The sequence below is a fragment of the Poromitra crassiceps genome (assembly GCF_964638095.1).
Source record: "Poromitra crassiceps genome assembly, chromosome: 8".
Taxonomy (NCBI): Eukaryota; Metazoa; Chordata; class Actinopteri; order Beryciformes; family Melamphaidae; genus Poromitra; species Poromitra crassiceps.
In genome coordinates, this window is record NC_139629.1 from 23,448,749 (window position 1) to 23,470,451 (window position 21,703).

General features: G+C 43.2%; 1 protein-coding gene across 2 annotated transcripts in view; it reads left to right on the forward strand.

Moving 5' to 3' along the window:
• Window positions 1–21,703, forward strand: part of wdr41 (WD repeat domain 41) — a 29,141-nt gene that overhangs the window by 262 nt on the left and 7,176 nt on the right. For both annotated transcript variants that reach the window (XM_083641526.1, XM_083641527.1), the window contains exons 2-11: window positions 936–1,002; window positions 4,263–4,378; window positions 5,573–5,621; window positions 6,342–6,473; window positions 6,959–7,021; window positions 8,566–8,677; window positions 10,012–10,074; window positions 10,182–10,286; window positions 10,397–10,581; window positions 11,333–11,454. In XM_083641526.1, the coding sequence (XP_083497652.1) occupies window positions 955–1,002; window positions 4,263–4,378; window positions 5,573–5,621; window positions 6,342–6,473; window positions 6,959–7,021; window positions 8,566–8,677; window positions 10,012–10,074; window positions 10,182–10,286; window positions 10,397–10,581; window positions 11,333–11,454 (995 nt within the window). In that variant the 5' untranslated portion in view covers window positions 936–954. The remainder of the gene's footprint in view (window positions 1–935; window positions 1,003–4,262; window positions 4,379–5,572; window positions 5,622–6,341; window positions 6,474–6,958; window positions 7,022–8,565; window positions 8,678–10,011; window positions 10,075–10,181; window positions 10,287–10,396; window positions 10,582–11,332; window positions 11,455–21,703) is intronic.

Consider the following 21,703-nt stretch of genomic DNA (forward strand, 5'->3'; position numbering starts at 1 on the left):
TAACGCAACGTTATGCCTGTTATTTTTGCTAATGTGTATCTTGTTTTAAAGTGTTAGCCTAACGGACCCGCGTAGAGGACCCGCGTATCTTTATGGATGCTATGGCCTGCAGAACTCCATTTCACAGATATGAAACACCTGTACCAGTGATTCTCAACCGTTTTCATATCAAGGTTCCCTAGTTCAGTGGTTCTCAAACTGTTTCACGTTAAGGACCCCTAAACGGACAGACATTAGACCACGCACCCCCATTTGATAAGATTTTGCCCCAGGGTCCCCCATGTGATACGATTTTTTTCTTTTCTGTTTTATTACCAACAGCCATGATCAAAATACTAGTAATGCATTCTGTCGTTGTGTTACTTATGGATGGAACTATAGTGAAAATAAACTATTCCCCTTTTTGCTGGGGACCCCCTGAAGGACCTCTGGGGGTCCCTGCATCCCACTTTGAGAACCAATGCCCTAGTCCCAGGAATGCAAACTAGTCACCTTTAGGTGACAGTCACCTTTTTGACCCCAAAATAGGGTATTTAATTGAACGATTTTGAGTGGTTTTGTGTCTGCCTTGGTATCTGTCACCTGTTTCACTCTGGTGAGTTTGCATCCCTGTAATCCACCCCCCCCCCCCCGTCCATTTGAGATTTTGTCTCTCAGACTTATTGCTCAGACCCAAACCTGAGAATATCTTTTTTGTTAGATATGATTTTCTTCAGAATCCCATGACTTTTGTAGGTAGAGAGAAACAGTAGTCGTTCCTTTGCGTTCTCTAATTGCGTTAACCTCTTGTAAAATAAATAATGGCGATATTTAATAATTGATCAATTTGCCCTGGAGCCCCCTCAAGGACCACTGGTGGTCCTCGGACCCCACGTTGAGGACCACCAATGGCATACACATACACAAGCTAAACTGGCTTCATTATGTTCCTTCAGAAACAGGCGCTGAATAGCCATGCTGCGTTGGATACTGGGCGGTCGTGAGGCTCAGAGTGCTGTGGAGGTAAGACGTGCCTCTTTTTACACAACATTATGATATGACCACCAGGGGCATGTAGTGGAGGGTAAACACAAGTAAACACAGTTTATCCACCTCCCAGCGAGCACAAAACGTTTTTTCAACGTTGATTTTTAGTTGAAATCTGGGTGATATTGGGTTTGAACGTCTAAGACCTAATTTCACCCTCTTTTCAACCGGCTAAAATGCGGTTACAACGTCAACGTGTAAAAAAACACAATTTGGTGCATCATATTGTTAAAACATTTGTTGTAGCTTGGAATAGAGGCAATATTGATAGTGTGTGAATTGGCATTTGTCCATTTTATTGTGTAACTGAGAGTTGAAATCTGGTCTATACGAAAACTACATTTCAACGCATTTTATGTCACATGAAATATCATAAATATGGGACTATATAGGCTATGTGGTGCCAGCAAAAAGCTTCCAGGACACAACTATGGTTAATAGTTTAGCGCAATACTATAAAATAATGAATTCAGTTCCTGCAGCAACGCGCATGCGCAAGTACTTACTTGCTAGCTATACTAACCGTGACTGACTAGACTAGACCAAAGCAAGTCTGCACCGGTCTGCACCAAGTGCGGAACGAGGTGCTCTGGGCACGCTATGTTATTGTATATGAGGCTCTGTGTACCTCCTCAGTCTCTGGTGTTAAATGAAGTTAACCTCTGAAGCCATAGGCTACAGCCTATAGACAACACACACACACACACACACACACACACACACACACAACATAATTTTAGTCTGTTACATTAATATAATAGTCTCGTACACATCACATAAAATAACTTGTCCTCCGATCGTCGACAATCATGTAGTCTACAAGTTGTGTGCGAGATAGAGTATATATGTGCCCAGCTCTCTACAGAGTATAAGAAAATGTATAGCTCAGCGCGTACAGCTGGCTTGAATGTGGGAAAGTGGGGTTCGAATCCCGTGTGCGCTGCTAAATCTTTAATTTAAGATCCTGGTGAAATATGGTCTAAATCTGAACGTTCAATAAACGTCTGCAAATAGTGGGTGAAAAAACTTTCACTTTCAAACCTTCCTTGCACGTTTTTTCAACGTTGACCCTAAACGTTTTTTAAACGTCTTTTCAACCGAAAAATGCTCGCTGGGCTCTTTGAAATGAGGCAGTTTACTCACCTATTTTCAGATCAACTGTATCAATCAATGAGGGGAAACAAGATTAGTAAACTACTCACCTTGGATAGTTTACCCACCTCTGTATTTACCACTACACCCCCTGAATATGATGTTATGATAGGAAGTTGGCTACAGTGCAGGGGTCCACTACAGCAGTGGTTTTCACATTTTTGTGGCCAAGGCCAAAATCTCAAGGCACACCTGTATTCATATCCACGCAAAATAGTCTGTAAATGCTTTTTATTTACTTAACAAGCATGTTTATATCACAAAATAATTCAAGAATTCATTTGGAACTTTGTAAAATTACATCAAAGCAGCAACATACCATTAATCCATCAAATTAATTGTAAGAAAGCAATTTATATTCTTTTATTAAACCTGTCAGTTTCTTAACTAACCTCTTCTCCGTACCTCTGCCGTCTGTGCTGTCTGACCGACTGACAATAGGCTACTAGTTGACATGTTTTTCTCATATCAATCATCATCATTCTCTTTGTCTGTTTTCATGGGGTTTGGGGGGGGGGGGGGGGGAGTCAGTGCTCTCATCAGCTAACGAGACAAAAGTGAAAGTAAAATCATTGTGATTCTTTTACTTTTTGTCTTTTTTCCCATTTGAAATAATGTGAAATGCACCCTGACAATGCTGTTCAACTTTTTGATGTTGTGTTGAAGTGCCCCATGTTACCTTGAGGAGTTAATGCTTCCCTGTTGAACGTGTGTGTGTGTGTGTGTGTGTGTGTGTGTGTGTGTGTGTGTGTGTGTGTGTGTGTGTGTGTGTGTGTGTGTGTGTGTGTGTGTGTGTGTGTGTGTGTGTGTGTGTGCGTGCGTGCGTGCGTGCGTGCGTGCGTGCGTGCGTGTGTGTGCGCGAGCGTCCCCTCCACTCGTGACTCGCGAGTCTGCCTTCCAAGTGCTGAGAGCATGCAGGCTCACCTGAGCTAGTGTCCTCTAGTAAGAGAGTGGCGTCAGCGGAGGACCAAAATGCGAGACTCATTAGCCAATGAACAGCCAGGAATGGGTCTCGCGCTACTTTTGCATGCTAAAACAAAGCTGATAATGTACAATTTGATTGAAGGGATGAAAAACCCTTTCAAAGTACAACACAAACTGTCTATTTTGCTGCAACTCGACAGTGCTGCTTTTTTTACTCAAGAGTTCCACTTTCTACTTCCTGGAAAAAAACTGGTCCATTGGAGTGAATGGAGATGTCGGAACTCTTCTATTATACGGCTCTGACCTGCGCTATAGAAGGAAGAGTCCATTCATCTGTAGAGCACGTGGGGGTCATAGATTGAAGATAGGGTGTTTTGGGCCCGTTTGCACATAATTTCGAGATTTAATAGTGCGATAATTTTCTATCTTTCATAATAAATCTATAGCTGTCTGAGTCCCCTTTTAGTTGATGGCCCCAGGCAGCTCCAATTTAACCCCTGGTTGTCACAAAATCCCACGGCACACCTGGACACGAGTGTGCTGCGGCACACCATTTGGGGACCACTGCGTAGTGCGTTCAGTATTCCTCCATGAACAACCTACACCACCCTCTCCACTGAGTCTACACCACCCTCTCTCCACTGAGTCTACACCACCCTCTCCACTGAGTCTACACCACCCTCTCTCCACTGAGTCTACACCACCCTCTCCACTGAGTCTACACCACCCTCTCTACTGAGTCTACACCACCCTCTCTCCACTGAGTCTACACCACCCTCTCCACTGAGTCTACACCACCCTCTCTACTGAGTCTACACCACCCTCTCCACTGAGTCTACACCACCCTCTCTCCACTGAGTCTACACCACCCTCTCCACTGAGTCTACACCACCCTCTCCACTGAGTCTACACCGCCCTCTCCACTGACTCTACACCGCCCTCTCCACTGAGTCTACACCGCCCTCTCCACTGACTCTACACCACCCTCTCCACTGAGTCTACACCGCCCTCTCTCCACTGAGTCTACACCACCCTCTCTCCACTGACTCTACACCACCCTCTCCACTGAGTCTACACCACCCTCTCTCCACTGAGTCTACACCTGCCTTCTTCTGAACCAGAGTCTGTTGATCTCACTGCTTTCCCTCTTGTGTCTGCAGAAAAGCCCCGTGCTGTGCATCAGCGAGGAACAACCCAAAAACTGCTTCACTGAGCTGCAGGTGCTGAAAGGACATTTTGACATTGTTCGATTTCTGGTGCAGATTGATGACTTCAGGTAAGCAGACCGCCTCTCTCTCTCCCCCCCCCCCCCCCCCCCCCCCTCTCCTCTCTACCCTTGGCTGGCCTCTATCCCCCCTGTGATTGACAGGAGATCCTCTCCTACAGCAAACCTACAGAGCATGACAAGAGGCCAATCATCACCACTAGGGGATTGTGTGTGCACAATACAGTGTAGCCTAAGCCTTTTCTGCTCTGTCCAACACACACAGAGCTCCTGCACCTGCGCTCCTATCTGCCCTGCTTTGTGGAAGCATGCTCCACATGGGCATGGTACAGTGAGTCTGCATAAGTGGTCAGATTGTGATTTGTAAGAGAACTAAACGTGTGTGCGGGTGTGTGTGTGCGTGTGCGTGTGTGTGTGTGTGTGTGTGTGTGCGTGCGTGTGTGTGTGCTGGGGACTTGGGGTGGGGGCGGGGGTGGCGCTTGCTCCAGCAGTGTGTCACGCCTGGTCTCCTCCAGTAATAACCCCCTCCTCTGGGTCTCGTCCTCTCCACACGCGGGTCCACAGTCGGGGGGCAAAGGGCAGAAAATTCTCTCCAGATTGCTTTTGAAGTCCGAAAATGTATCCCGGACAGTTCCTCTCTTCTCCTTTTCATCTCTCTTTGTTATCCTCTCATCCTGTGCGTTGAGTTTGGGAACAGGTAGCGTGGATGGTTGTGGGGTCAGAGGGCAAGCGAAAGGTGTTAAACCCCCGCGACAAAATGTTTTTATGATTTATGGGGTGGAGATGGATGTGCCGGAAATGATTGCTCACACAGATAGAGATTGTGTCTTTGACTACACTTCGCTCCAATTCACAGAAGACGAGGCCCTGCCACCCCAAACCTACACAGGGTCACTTCCTCAAGTTGAGGTCCGGGGACCACAAGGAGTCCTTGAGGGAGTTACAGGGCAAAGTGATGACTTGTTAAACTTCATAATTATTTCATTTAGAAGAAGTTAACACCATTAGAGAATGTAGAAGAATGATTATAGTTTCACTGTTATCACTCTACCTACAGAAGGGATTCTGGACAAAATCATACATGTATATACAGTAGCTAACAATAAAGATATTCTTAGATTTTGGCTCGAGAGACAAACTCTCACAGTCTATACAAAAAAATATATACTTTTTTGTGTCACCGAAGTATCAATTTGCAAGTCGTACCTCATTTCTTTCATCTCTCCTCTTGTTATCTTTCTCCAGATGTGCCTCAGCAGGAGATGACGGCCTGGTTCTGGTGTGGAATGTCGAGGTGAATGTCGATGATGTTGACCACTAGGGCTGGGTGATATGGTTGAAATCAATATCACGATAATCACACATAAAAAGTCCCCTATTTCTCACCTCTAACATATGTATTTTTCTTGTGATTAATATTTTTTTATTCAACATAAAAAGGGCACAAGACACAACAACAAACAGAAAACAATAAGAATGAAAGTGCGGCACACTAACAACAGAAACTGAAATAATAATGAAACATACATTCCCATTCAAAAAGCAATAACAGTAGACTTGGGGGAAAAAAGCTCTCAACGTGGAGTTCGGGGACCACCAGGGGGCCTCACTATAGTGATGTCACAGATCACCGATGATGTCACAGGAAGTAATGAGGTCATAGACCAACGATGCTAGTAATTGTGATGTCATCAGCGATGACACCATCTTATCTAATGAGAAATATATCCCTCCATTTCATATTTGGCCAGTATTGTGAAATCCCACAGTACACAATGAGAACACTAGGGGGCACTGATGTCTTTTTTGTGTTCTGGATAGTTTCCTTTCTCAAGTGAACTCTGTTGTGTGTGTGTGTGTGTGTGTGTGCGTGTGTGTGTGTGTGTGCGTGCGTGTGTGTGTGCGTGTGTGTGTGTGTGTGTGTGCGTGTGTGTGTGCATGTGCGTGTGCGTGTGCGTGTGTGTGTGTGTTGTGTGTGTGTGTGTGTGTGTGTGTGTGATCATGATCATGTCAGACTGGGGAGAAGCTGCTGGAGCTGAGGGGCCATTCCCAGCAGATCACAGCCATCACCACCTTCACCTCCTGCACTAATGGAGACACAGTGCACACCTCGCTCATCAGCGCCTCTTCAGACCGGAGCCTCAGTGTATCCTTCAACCAGTGTTGTAGCGCTCGAGTCCAAGACTCCACTCATTTTCAGGACTTGTGCTCGACTTGGACTTTAGCATAAAATGTGATAGATATATCAAATACCGTAGCATTATTCCATTTTGTGCGAGGGCACAGGCATGTACGTGTGTTCACCTACATGTGGATTCACGCTCATGTTCAGTTACTCCAGACTCTCACTTGGACTCCGGTAATAGAAACCTGACTCAGACTCCACTTAGACTCTTTGGTGACTCGGACTTGAACACTGGGGACTCGAGACTTAAGTCAAGATATTAGTGACTTGACAACACTGCCTCACACTGCAAGAAAGACTAAACAAGCACGCACATGCATGTACACACACGCACATGCACACACACACGCGCGCACGCACACGCACACGCACACGCACACGCACACACACACATGTAATTGCTGTGTTGTGATTCAGACTTTATTCTCCTAAATGTGATTTGCCAGTTGTGGGACCCTGATACAGGGAACAGGGTTCAGACCATTTCAGACCTCCAGTCGTCTGTAAAGGTAATGCTTTATAATGTGGTTCAATCTCTCGCAGATTGACTTGTTTTAATTATCCATGCTTTCAATGTTTCATAAGTCAACAACACACTCGCTGCTTCATCGGCATAGAATGGGAGTGATAAAGCGACCTGTGATCTACAGTGGGTCACATGACTAAGACAAGCGAGGTGTTAGGATCCACAATCATTCAGTCTTAGGCTCTAATGTGGTCTCGGCAACAGCTACTGAAATACATGTATTATCGTCTCGCATATATCGTTGACAATGACTAAGTTTCCACTTGAGGCTTTCTCTCTTTCTACGTAATTTCTAGCTAGTGCAAAGTGCACAGACCATATTTCCATTTGGTATCACTATTTTGTGCAACTGGTGTGCAATACTGCGTTTCATATTGCATTTGATGTCGGTGTTGTTAACCATGATGTCCTGACAAAGCAGCAATGTGAAATGCATTATTCTCTGTTTTGACTTGCATTCAAAATCAAAGAGATCAATAATCGTAAAACAAGTTTATCTATGAGTAATCTGGGAATCCATTGGGGAAAAAAAAGTGTATATATATTTTTAGACTTCTGGGGGCAAGCACGTTTCAATATCTGAATGACCGGAACATAGTCTCTGAAGTCAGTCTATCTCGGCCACAATCTTCAAATACTCCAGAGACAGTCTGTACTTTAGCCCGTTACACTTTGGCCAGAGGAAGTTGTCATCTTCCAAAGAACAAAAAAACACTTCAGACCGGAGGACGTTCGATGGTATTCGACCAATCACGACACATGTAAACAGAGCCGATGCAGGCGATTGGAGAAATTAGCGGATGTGCCCGCCTTCAGTGGATGTCGTCCCTTATTTCCGTCTTGACCAACCAACGAAGAATTGCTTTAATTGTTTTTCATTGTTTTACTAACCCAGAGCCCTTTATGCTAATTTCACAGAGCGCTCGCGCTATTATTTAGGAGTGCTATTATCCGGATTTTCTTCGACCCTGCAGATTTTCATGCAAATTGAAAATCTGTCTTGAGCGATTAATCTATGAGTGATCAAGTGTATTAGCTCACCTACAGTTTTCTTTCATGGCTGCAGCAGTTGTAATATTGCATCCAAATGTGTTTTATGCAGAAATGTTAACACAGTGCTCCATAGATTGTTGCAAAATGCTAAAGTATATACTTCCTGGCCCTTCACATGAGATTTTGTTGGATGGTTTGCTTATTTCTTGTCATGTGTCTGTTTGTTATGTCATCTAAACATTGCAGCAATTTATTTGTATTAGCAAAACCTGTGACATGTGACATCCCAATTAAAATGTTTGATACCAAAGGTTGCTCTGCCATTTATAACTTAGGATCAAAAACGGTAATTGCCACTTGCTCATCGATTAAGGCTAATTACAGTATAGGCTAATTATATTTGTTTTCTTGTCGGTAGTGGCTGCTGTAATGTGTGCGCACGCGTGTGTGTCTGTGTATGCGTGTGTAAAGAGAGAATGACATGTGTTTATTTGAATGTTTATTTATGAGCCGATGTGACCGTGTGCTCCTCAGTGTTTGCTGGTGCTGGAGCGTCTGTGTGTGTGGCTCTCTGGCGGGGCTGAACTGTGTGTGTGGAACAAAGACTTCCAGCTGCAGTGCCAGAGACAGAACCACAGTGACACAGGTGAGTTAGTTTATAGAACAAGTATGCATGCACTGCTGCCAGTTTCTTTACTATTAGATAGGCAAACATGCATCTTACTATTAGTAGATAGGAAACCATATGCACTATAGAAAGATTCAAATCGAATCAAACGATTCAATGTTTCTTTTCTTGATATGTACTATAACATGTTTTCTGTAGTGCCCCTGTCCTGGCATAATGTCAAATGCTTCTCTGTTTTTCGATATTGTGACAATGTTCTATGTACACAGCACTACAGATGGAAATTAGCTTCTTGCTAAATCTGGTGTACCCATCTTATTGTTTTTTTTGCAAATGACTAATGTCTGTGCACACAGTCCTTATAAATGAAATAAACTAAACTTAAACTAAAGGAACAGCTCACCCTCAAATCCAAAATACATATATTCCCTCTCACCTGTAGTGCTATTTATCCCACTATATCGTTTTGTGTTAGTTGCCTGAGTTTTGGAGATATCGGCCGCAGAGTTTCTGCCTTCTCTCCAATACAATGAAACTGGATGGCACTCGGCTTGTAGATTTTGCTTTTTATTAGTTATTCTTTTTCTTTTAATTTCTTAATTTTCTTTTTTTCTTATTGTTATTTGCTTTCATTATTATTTTTGTGTTCTGTTTTTTGCATTTTGTTTTATTGTTTGTCTGTCATGTAATGTGTATTGTTGTCTTAGAGCCGAGGACTAGCGGTCGTCTAGGCCAGTGATTCCCAACCAGGGGTACGTGTACCCCTAGGGGTACTTGAGCAGCTTGCAGGGGGTACTTGGAATGATTGGGGAATACAATTTACCTCCAAAATGATAAATAAATATATATATATTCCAAGTCATTTCATGAGCCCATTGTTAAAATGTGATGTGTGTGTGCCGCAACTAGTTCTGCTGGCAAGTGTCAACTGCTACACTGTTCTGCTACTGATAATGGCAAAAAAAAAACTAAAAAGCCCAAACACCGGCAGTTCAGTGAAACATATATTTTGTATAGATTTACTTGTATGTAATCATGAACACGCATGAGTGAGGGGTACTATTGTCATGGAAAAACAGCTCAAGGGGTACATAACACAAAAAAGGTTGGGAACCACTGGTCTAGGCGTCAGCTAATGGGGAATCATTTTAAATAAACAAACGTATCTAGAAATGTGAGATGCAACGTATTTTGCTCCAGAAATGTTCATATTTTACATATCCGCGGATAAACGCAAAAACGTACAATGCAGATATTTGATTCTGGCGACTGGGCTGTATGTTCACACTCAGTGCTATTTTGTACACAAATACATTTAGGTTCATGCTTTCACTGTTTTTGTCAATCTGTAGGAATAACTGCTTTGATTGAGCTGCCTAAGAACTGTATAGCAGCTGCTATGGATAAGGAGATAGGTAAGATTTGGATGATCTCCACTGACGTGCACAAACAGATGAAATGTACATGGTGTAAAAACATCAGAAGACTGTTCTCTTATTGGCTTTCCCCTCCTTCTTTGCAGTTATCTACAGGCTGACAGTCTCTACTGACTCGTCGCTGTCAGTGGCTGAGACCCGCTGCCTGTCTGACCACCAGGACTGCATTCGAGCTCTCATAAACGTCAATGGTCAGTCTGTCAGGACACTTGATACATCACCCAACATCAAAGTGAATGCATTTGAGTTTGGGCATGGCGTACTCTTGGCTCTGTATTACCTGGTTGCTGTTTTTCCTCAGATGGATTGTTTGCCAGTGGCTCCCATGTGGGCGAGTTGATCCTCTGGGATGCGACTGATTGGAACATCCTGGCCTACGAGCACATCCTGTGGGAGGAGCCGCAAGCCGACACTCAGGCTGAAATACGATTGGGCGCTCCCAAACCCAGTGAGATGTCCATTCAGCATCTGACCACCAATGGGAAGGTGAAGAAATGGGATGGTTGGATGTCGTCATTTTGTCTGCTGAATACATTTTGAGTAGGCTGGTTAACATCATCCTGATCACGTGACCTCGCGTTGTATTTCTCTCTACCTATCCGACCACATCAATTTCAGTGGTCGGGGGTACTTGCCTTGACAGACAACTCCTTCAGCCAATCAGCATCACCGAATCCAAATCCAAATCCACTTGGAAGAACGGTGAAAAGGATGCTGGGAGACTCCACTGGTGCATACTGTTCTTGCTGTTTAATTGTTGTTATTAAGTCTGCTTAATATACCGTATACAGAGTGGAGCACGCCCCAAAAAGTTGAAGAGGTGCAGACTAGCAAAACATCAAAAATAATAAAGAAAGGAGGTGGCACACTCAGAAATTCAAATAAAAAAAAAGTTTTAATAACCAACTCGTTTCGGCAGAATATGCCTTCTTCAGGGTATGAGTCTATTTCTGCAATAAATACACTTATGGCTGTGTTTTACTTTACTAACTTTAATGTTAGCGCTCGTTGCTTTTGGGGATGCCCTGGTTTGGCCCAGTTACATCATCAACTACGACGCAGTCCCTGATTGGCCCGGCTACGTTGTAAATTCAGGAAATCGATGTGACCACTGGCCAGTTAGAAGTCCAGACTGATCCGTGGAGTGAAACAGAAGCTGAGGTCTCGTGATCAGGATTTGGAGTATCTTGAGTTGTTACCATCATCCCTTAAGATTCTTCATGTGTGTGTTTTCTAGCTCATCCTGGCAGCTGTGGGCAGCGGTCTGTATGTGTACAGCATCCTGACCAAGACTGTGGTGGCCTACAGGAAGATCGCCCACGACTCAAATGTCTTACACACCATGCTGCTCTCCGATAGGTGATTACTTTCATTATATTTTCTCACAGATATGTGTTCCTGTCTTTAATCATTCTAACGAAAAGAGAGGGATGCAATATGATCATTATGTGATTGAAAAACACTCTTTTGTATTGTGTGGCCACTGCCATGGGTGATCTGCCATTAACTTGCAGAGTAAGAAGAAGATTGACTTCCATGGCATGGATGCGTTAAAAAAATCTCTGGTCTCCTTTGGCTTCAGAGAGAATGGTAGCCTAACCAATAAGGGTATACTATTATATGATAACAGTAACCTGTTTAGTGAGTTCCAGGGGTGGGGGTCCCCAGCAAATTGACGAGTTGGTCAACTTCACCGTTATTTCATTTACAAGGAGTGAACACACTTAGAGAATGTAGAATAATTACTATTTTGATCATACATTCACTGCTATCTCTCTACCAACCTTTTTTGTGCCAAGGACTGGTAGATACATGGAAAAAGAAGTTGCGGACCGGTTGTCAATTTTAATGGTTTTAGTTACATATATATTTACTCACCAGGTGGCGACAAAGGGTAAATAACAGCCTTTTGTGTTGTACTGTATGTAGCCTACAGTATTTATGTTTTTGTTTCAACTACATAAAACATAAATAAACGTCAACTTGAAACTATGTTTCAACTACCACACACAGCCTATAATATTATAGCCTATGTTTATATATATATATATATAATTTTTTTTACCGGTACCAAATGCGTTGCGGCCCGGTACCGGTCCACGGCCCGGTGGTTGGGGACCACTGCACTACGTTACTGCATGCTGCAGATCTCTCTCTGGGTCTGGGACACTTTCCCTCAGCCGGCTGGTTATGGGAGGGAACCGTTCACTTGGCCATTGATGTGCCAGTGATGGCTTCAGTCCTCCCCAATCAGTAACGACTTTGCGATCAGACGACACGGGAGGCGCAGCCCATTTTTTGAACCGCCCTCTCATCGGTGCTACGACCTGTCACTCATTCAATTTCAACCCGCCTTCAAAAACCAGCAGTGGCTGTGAAGTGGCACAGATTCACTTATGTAGTATGCGGAGCGCAGCGATTCAATGTAATATTTGAGTCTGGAGAGAGACTATCTCTCTACCTACAACACACATAGTCATGGAATTCCACACAAAATTGTATCAACAATAATGTATTAATAAAAAATATCCTCAGATTTGGCTTTTGAGAGACAAAATCGTATCAAATGGGGGTCCATGGCCATAATGTGGACTAGCGTATTAGGGGTTCTGAATCACGGACCAAGCCTTGGTGATTTTTATCAAGTTTGAATGAATGAATGAATATGGGACTGCATCACATACTGAAAGAGGGTAGAGCCTGCACACTTACTCACAATGCCAAAAAAGTTTAATTCAAAAACAAACGTTTTCGATCCACACTGGATCTTCGTCAGGTCAGCAATGATTGGTGGATGAAGAATGCCCATATATATAGTACACCACAAGCACAGTCATAGGCTGATGGGCTCTATGCTGATAGGTGGGGGTGACACAATCACCACCTCACAGGGTGGAGCACATCCACACATAATTGATAATTAACCATGTAAAAAAGCCCAAGGAAATAGATAATAAAGTGAAACAAAGTGGGCTTAAAAGGGATCACATACTGCATGCATCACATACTGCAACATCTCGACTCCCCGGGGACACGTATGCAAGGATCCTGTTTGTAGACGTCAGTTCAGCGTTTAACACCATCATCCTAGAAAACCACTTGAGACTCACCCAGCTTGGTGTGGCAGCCTCCACCTGTCAATGGATCATAAACCTCCTGACGGGACAGGACACAGTAGGTGAGGTTGGGGAAAATCACATCCAGCATCCAAATAATCAGCACTGGTGCCCCCCAGGGGTGTGTGCTCTCTCCCCCTGGTTCTTCCTCCTCTACGTGAACAACTGCACCTCCGGGGACCCGTCGGTCAAACTCCTGAAGTTTGCAGGTGACACAACGGTCATCGGCCTCATCAAAGACGCTGATGAGTCTGCATACAGATGGGAGGTGGAACAGCTGGCCCTCTGGTGCCATCAGAACAACCTGGAGCTAGACAAGCTCAAAACTATCGAGATGATTGTGGACTTCAGGAGGAGCCCCCCACCACTGCCTCCCCTCACCATATCCAACAACACCGTGTCTACGGTGGAGTTCCCAGGATCTTTAATCTCCCAGGACCTCAAGTGGGAGGCCAACATAGGCACCGTCACCAAGAAGGCACAGCAGAGGTTGTACTTCCTACGCCAGCTCAGGAAGTACAAACTGCCCCAGGAGCTGCTGATCCAGTTCTACACTGCCACCGCCCAGTCTGTCCTCTGCAACCCACTTCATCTGTCTGGTTTGGCTCTGCCAAACACGACAGGCACAGACTGCAACAGGACTTTAGAGAAAATCATCGGTGCGAAGCTGCCCTCCATCCAGGACCTGCACTGCTCCAGAGTTAAAAAAAAAGCAGGAAAGATCATCACAGACCCATCTCACCTGGACATGATCCGTTCCAACTCCTCCCCTCTGGCAGGCGCTACAGAGGGAGCAGTGTACGCCAAAACTACCAGACCTTTACTGTGAAATAACTGCACACCACGCACGCACGCACACACACACACACACACACACACAAACAATTTGAAATAGGTTTTACTGAGAAATATCTGCGTAATATATGACTCAAAGCCTTGTTGAATAACTGTGCAATACTTGATAATATATCTGTATGAGTCTCTGTTATACATGTAGTTTATTTATACATATACTGTGTACATAGGCTACATTCCTTTCATGAACACATCAAAATAGACGCCTTTTCACACTTATTATTGTATTGTATATTATAGTAGTTATTGTAAATGTTTAATTATCCTTTGTTTTAGCCTGAGCATAATTGTGCGTGCGTGCGTGCGTGCGTGTGTGCGTGCGTGCGTGCGCATTGAGAGTTAAGCAAACCGGAGCCAATTTCCTTGTATGAGCACATACTTGGCCAATAAAGCTGATTATGATTATGATGAAGGCTTTTATTTTTTTAAATCCTGACCGGAAGTCGAAATAAAATTGTTGCTCACTTAACTTTATCTAGCCTCGGAGTCGGTTGCAAACTATGCTGCAGGCGTTGAGAGGAGTAGCTAGCAGTAAATGCATCCAGGTTATATCCTTTCAGAAGTTTAATTTAAAACATAAGACTCGTATGTGCGGATGATATTATCACGATTATGATTATAATCAGAGGAGCTTCTAAGAGGAAGAAGAAGAAGCTCCTCTCTCTGGACTCAGATTTGTTAGCTGTGAAGCTAACGTTAGCGGCTAGTTATTAGTGTGAAGCTATTGTTTTGGAGCTTTGAAGGTTAAAGTTCGTCAGCTAAATAGTTTAGGACGGAAAGTTCCCGTGACTGTGAAAATGTCTGAAGTTCAGAAGCTGAGGGCGGTGGTGAAGCAGCGACTAACTGCGGCTGTTGAAGAGATATTTGGGCTGTTTGAAAGAACGATAGTAGAATACGAGGGGGAAGCTACTCGTTCAAAGGAGGAGATCGACCGTCAACGAAAACTGCTGGACGCTGTGCGGTTACACAGAGAAGCCTTGCCTCCAGACCTCCAGCAGCAGTTTCCCGCTGAGCAGCAGGAGTGGAGTCCCAGTCTGGACCAGGAGGACCCAGAGCCTCCACACATTAAAGAGGAACAGGAGGAAATCTGGAACAGTCGGGAGGGAGAGCAGCTTCAGGAGGGCCCAGAACCCTCGCACATTAAAGAGGAACAGGAGGAACTCTGGATCAGTCAGGAGGGAGAGCAGCTTCAAGGGCTGGAGGAGGCTGATATCACCAGGTTCCCATTCACTGCTGTTCCTGTGAAGAGTGAAGATGGTGAAGAGAAACCTCAGTCATCACAGCTTCATCAAAGCCAAACTGAGGAGAACAGAGAGGCAGAGCCTCTAGCCAGCAGCTCAACTGAACAGATGAATACAGACACTGATGGAGAGGACTGTGGAGTATCAGAACCAGCAAGGAACTTATATCCAGCTAGACATTTACAACCAACTAGTGTTGACAAGACTTCAGACTCTTCTGATCATGAGACTGAACACAGTGATGGTGAATGGGTGGAAACTATTGAACCTCAGTCAGGTTTAGACTCACAGAAAAACAGTGACGTTATTGGGAAGAAACAATTTAGTTGGTCAGATTGCGGAAAAATATTTGGTTATGATGAATCACTTTTGAACACGCACATGATAGTCCACACAGGCAAGAACCAATTTAATTGCTCAGTCTGTGGTAAAGGCTTTGGTCGTAATTCAAAGTTGAAGGACCACATGATAGTCCACACAGGCGAGAAACCATTTAATTGCTCAGTCTGTGGTAAAGGTTTTGGTCAAAAAGGAAACTTAAAGGTACACATGATAGTCCACACAGGCGAGAAACCATTTAATTGCTCAGTCTGTGGTAAAGGTTTTGGTCAAAAAGGATACTTGAAGACACACATGATAGTCCACACAGGAGAGAAACAATTTATTTGCTCAGTCTGTGGTAAAGGTTTTGGTCGTAAAACAAACTTGAAGGAACACATGATAGTCCACACAGGCGAGAAACCATTTAATTGCTCAATCTGTGGTAAAGGTTTTGGTTATAAGAAAACCTTGAACACACACGTATGCCACAGGCAAGAAACAATATAATTGCTCATGCTGTGGTAAAGGTTTCGTAAAAAAAAAAAACATTTTGGGGACACACATGACAGTCCACACAGGACTCGACAGGAGTGAAAAAATTTAATTGCTCCCTCTGTGGTAAAGGTTTTGGTCGTACATCAGAAAGAGACACATGACACTAGTTAGATGTAGTGTCCTCTAGTAAGAGAGTGGCGTTAGCGGAGGACCAAAATGCGAGACTCATTAGCCAATGAACAGCCAGGAATGGGTCTCGCGCTACTTTTGCATGCTAAAATAAAGCTGATAATGTACAATTTGATTCAAGGGATGAAAAACCCTTTCAAAGTACAACACAAACTGTCTATTTTGCTGCAACTCGACAGTGCTGCTTTTTTTACTCAAGAGTTCCACTTTCTACTTCCTGGAAAAAAACTGGTCCATTGGAGTGAATGGAGATGTCGGAACTCTTCTATTATACGGCTCTGGTTAGATGATGCTGTGTGTGTTCATGGCACAGTGTAAAAATCGTAAACGTTAAAATTGCCATTTGTCAGACTAAACTCTAGCTGGCACCCCAAAAACCTACAATCCACTACAGAAAATGTTATATTATTAAAGTGTGTTTATTAACTGGCCACTAGCCTCCTGTCATTTTCAAAAGTGGTCCACGGGCAAAGCAAGTTGAGTATCTCTGTTCTATGGTCTTTATGCAAGGCACTGAACAACTACTAGCACCTACCCCATAACCCGCCACGCCACATGTAACGGCGTTGTGTAGGTGGTTCTTGCAGCAACCCATGTTAAGGGCTTACCCAGGGGTCGATTCAAACTGCCGACCTTCGGCTTACGAGGCGAACATGTTCCCTTGGCCGAGCTGATTAACGTGCCTTTATACTGGGGAAGTGAGTTTAACCAACCTACTTGCTACCACTCGGCACTCACGAGGAATCAGTGCTGATTCACTTTGGGTTACACACGCACACACAAATTTGCAATAGGTTTAATGTGAAATAACTGCACCACACACACACACAATATTTGAAAATTTACTGAAAAATATCTGCAATACAGTATATGACTACACCTCGTTCCCATTGAACAGTAAATAACTGCAATACTTGATAATCTGTACGAGTCTTTGTTACATGTATCTTATTTATACACGCTGTATTCCTTTCATAAACATTCAAAATAGACACATTTTCACACACTTGTTATTGTTTGTATAATAGTAGTTATCGTAAATTGTTAATTACCCTTTGTTTTAGCCTGAGCATACCTTTTTTGTGTGTGAGTACATTGAGGAGGCAAACCGGGGCCGGATTTCCTTGTATGAGAACACACAAAGGCTTTTTTATTTTTGAAACTTCCTGACCGGAAGTCGAAATGAAATTGTAGCTTTGGTTAGCTGACAGTGTGATGTGATAGAGGGGGTCTACCCGAGCGTGTGCATATGTTTGGCAAGCGCCCACTTTGAACACAAACCTGTACAGTGTCCAATTTGTAAAGGCTATGCACTCTAGTGAACAGCTTTTATCTAAAAGATACTGAGAAGAACGTTCTCAATGTTATTGAAACAGTTATTGTTATACAGAAACATCATTTGTATTGTATGGCTTCATTTAAATGCTTAGTTTATTAGTTTAATGTGGAAAATAATGCTTTTTCAATCGCCCCTGTCTGCTCTATAATTGTGCAGAATCGTTATTTTACTTTGAAAAATCTCACCGGAACTTCTTATATTCGCTAGCTCTTATTCGCTCACACAACACAGCTTGCTTACTTATTCCTGGCTTTCATAGCCATGGTTATAAACTGTGCTGCTAATTTGAGTGGGAAGACGGAGAGGATTGAGATGGTGCTTGATGCTGCTAAGAGGTTCTTAAATGTGGTGGATGTATCTGGAACAGAGATCGATAAAATACTGAGGGATGCTTTTGCGGAAACTCGGACAACTGGGTCTGAGTGACAGTATGGACAATAATATAGGCTATTATTAACTGGAGCACGTTGGGTTGTACTATCACTATTTATTTATTTTCATAATTGATCTTTCACCTGCGGAGGGCAGTAAGACGCCAAGTCTTACACTACACTGCTGGAAATCTGAAAGAAGAAGAAGAAGACGACCTGTGTGAGGCGCAGCAATGTCAAAGAGCATGGAAGGAAAGAGACGAAACTCCGGCCATTTTTGGAAACAGAATGCGCCTCGCAGTGGTCAGCTGCGGTAGCGCGGGCCCCTATAATCAGCCTCTCTAAACAGTAACTCAACGGGAGAACACTCTAAATTTCGTGGATTCACATCTTTTCTGGGCGTACTGTAAATCTTGATTGAAGTGGTGTAGTGCAGGGATGTAAAACAACAACCATATTGTGGAAACTAAGCAAAATTTTTCGTTTTTTTCTTTTAGTTTTTTCAAGATAAATAGTAAATGCAAAGGACCCGAGGTTAAAACCACGGCAACGCACTTCTGACGGAGTGGACGACAGCCGCATTAGCTATTTATCTTGAAAAAACTAAACAAAGAAAACGAAAAATTTTGCTTAGTTTCCACAATATGCTTGTTGTTTTACATCCCTGCACTACACCACTTCAATCAAGATTTGCAGTAGGCCCAGAAAAGATGTGAATCCACGAAATTTAGAGTGTTCTCCCGTTGAGTTACTGTTTAGAGAGGCTGATTATAGGGGCCCGCGCTACCGCAGCTGACCACTGCGAGCCTGTGCGAGGTTCTTTTGGCGCTGTCACGCTTCCAAAAATAAAAAATGGCGGAGGCTGCTGGGCGCTGATGTTGCAATGGGGCAATATGGAGCTTTCAGTTCTTTCCATAAAAGTTCTTTGGCAATGTGCCAAGGCATCCAGTCTGCCGGAAAGCTAATAGAAGAAGAAGCTTGCTTACTTAGCTTAGCATGCTTAGCAGCACGCCTCGTGCAAGCTGGTGACTGCAAACGTTTCTGAAAGCAGTAGCTAGCAGTAAATTGGCGTCCTATTTCCAGGTTATATCCTTTCAGAAGCAAATTTACAAACATAACACTCGTATGTGCGGAGGATATATCACGATTTCACGAATCCGATTATGTTAAGCTATGTGAGGAGGAAGAAGAAGCTACTCTCTGTTAGCTGTGAAGCTAACGTTAGCGGTTATCTGTGTGACGCTATTTGTTTTGTAGCTTTGAAGGTTAAAGTTTGTCAGTAGCTAAATAGTTTTGGATTAAAAGTTCCCGTCACTGTGTGAAAATGTTTAAAGTCCAGAAGAAGAAGCCCAGTCTGGACCAGGAGGACCCAGAGCCTCCACACATTAAAGAGGAACAGGAGGAACTCTGGATCAGTCGTGAGGGAGAGCAGCTTCAGGAGGACCCAGAGCCCCCACACATGAAAGAGGAACAGGAGGAACTCTGCATCAGTCAGGAGGGGGAGCAGCTTCAAGGGTTGGAGGAGGCTGATATCACGCAGTTCCCATTCACTGCTGTTCCTGTGAAGAGTGAAGATGATGAAGAGACTCAGTCCTCACAGCTTCATCAAAGCCAAACTGAGGAGAACAGAGAGGCAGAGCCCCGAGCCAGCTGCTCAACTGAACAGATGAAAACAGAAGCTGATGGAGAGGACTGTGGAGTATCAGAACCAGCCAGGAACCTAGATCCAGCTAGTGATGACAAGAAGACCTCAGACTCTTCTGATCCTGAGACTGAAGACAGTGATGGTGAATGGATGGAAACTATTGAACCTCAGTCAGGTTTAGACTCACAGAAAAACTGTGAAGTTATTGGGAAGAACAAATTTAATTGCTCAGTCTGTGGTAAAGGTTTTGGTCATAAAGGAGACTTTAACAGACACATGATAGTCCACACAGGAGAGAAAAAATTTAATTGCTCAGTCTGTGGTAAATGTTTTGGTCGTAAAGGAGAGTTGAACAAACACATGATAGTCCACACAGGAGAGAAAAAAATTAATTGCTCAGTCTGTGGTAAAGGTTTTGGTCATAAAGGAGTCTTTAACAGACACATGCTAGTCCACACAGGAGAGAAACAATTTATTTGCTCAGTCTGTGGTAAAGGTTTTGGTCAAAAAGGATCCTTGAACAGACACGTATGCCACACAGGCAAGAAAGTTAAGAAACAATTGAATTGCCCATTCTGTGGTAAAGGTTTTGGTTGTGAAGCATTCTTGAACAGACACATGACAGTCCACACAGGAGAGAAGAAATTTAATTGCTCAGTCTGTGGTAAATGTTTTAGTCGTAAAGGAGGGTTGAAGAAACACATGATAATCCACACAGGTGAGAAATGTAATTGCTCAGTCTGTGGTAAAGATTTTGTTTATAAGTCACTCTTGAAGAGACACATGCTAATCCACACTACATTTGAGAAACAATTTGAAAGAGTACTGCAGGAATGAGTCCAGAACACATGGCGCCAAATTTATATAAACCAGTAGTGTAAACACGTAAAGTGTGCTGCACCACTTTCCACACAGGTTTCTGAATGTACACAAATTAACAGGCTGTGAGAATGTGTGTACCGATACACATTTCTCACACCATGCATGCATACTGTACGCTGTCTTCTGAGTCCCACTAGTTTGATGTGGCAAAAAAGGATCATGTAAGTGTGAATGTGGGTAGTCCCGCTTGCCAGACTACTCTGAAGAGATTTGAGAACTGAATTGAAGGGAACAAACAGGTTTGATTGTTTTTTTGTTTGTTTCTAACTGAATGCTATTTTTGGTGAATAACATATAGTTTGGTTGATTATTTGGACTTGCGTAAACAACATTTTTATTTTCTGAATGGTTTTCTTTGTACCTCCAATATACTGGATTTATATTGAACTTCCCTTTGTATGTAGCTCTGATTATGGCTTTGATTGTTGGCATTCTGCTTGGTGGTTCAGATTATGCTATGTGGATTAATTCATGGCACTGTGTAAAAATGGTAAATGTAAACATTTTCAGACTAAACTCTGGCTGGCACCCCAAAAACGTACAATCCGCTACAGAACAATGTATATTATTAAAGTGTGTTTATTAACTGACCCCTGGCCTCCTGTCATTTTGCAAAAGTGGTCCCTGGGCAATGCAAGTTGAGTATCTCAGATGGTCTTTATGCAAAGCACTGAACTACTAGCACCTACCCATGTGTAGCCTACCCCTTCCACCCACATACACACACCACGCACACATACATTTGCAATGCGCTTACTGTGAAATAACCACTCCACACACGCTCACACACACACAATTTGAAATATTACTGAGAAATTGCTGCAATAACTGCAATACTTGATAATATATCTCTACGAGTCTCTGTTTATAGCCTACATGTAGCTTATTTATACATATACTCTACATACATTCCTTTCATAAACATGTATTCAAAATAGACACCTTTTCACACACTTATTATTATTGTATTGTATAGTAGTTAAAATAAATGTTTAATTATCTTTTGTTTTAGCCTGAGCATACAACATGTAGCTTTTTTTGTGTGAGTGCATTGAGAGCCAATTTCCTTTTATTTTGAAAAATCATGGCCGGAAGTCGTCGAAATAAAATTGTTGATCAACCAAGCCTACTAGCAGCCTCGCGCAAGATGGTGG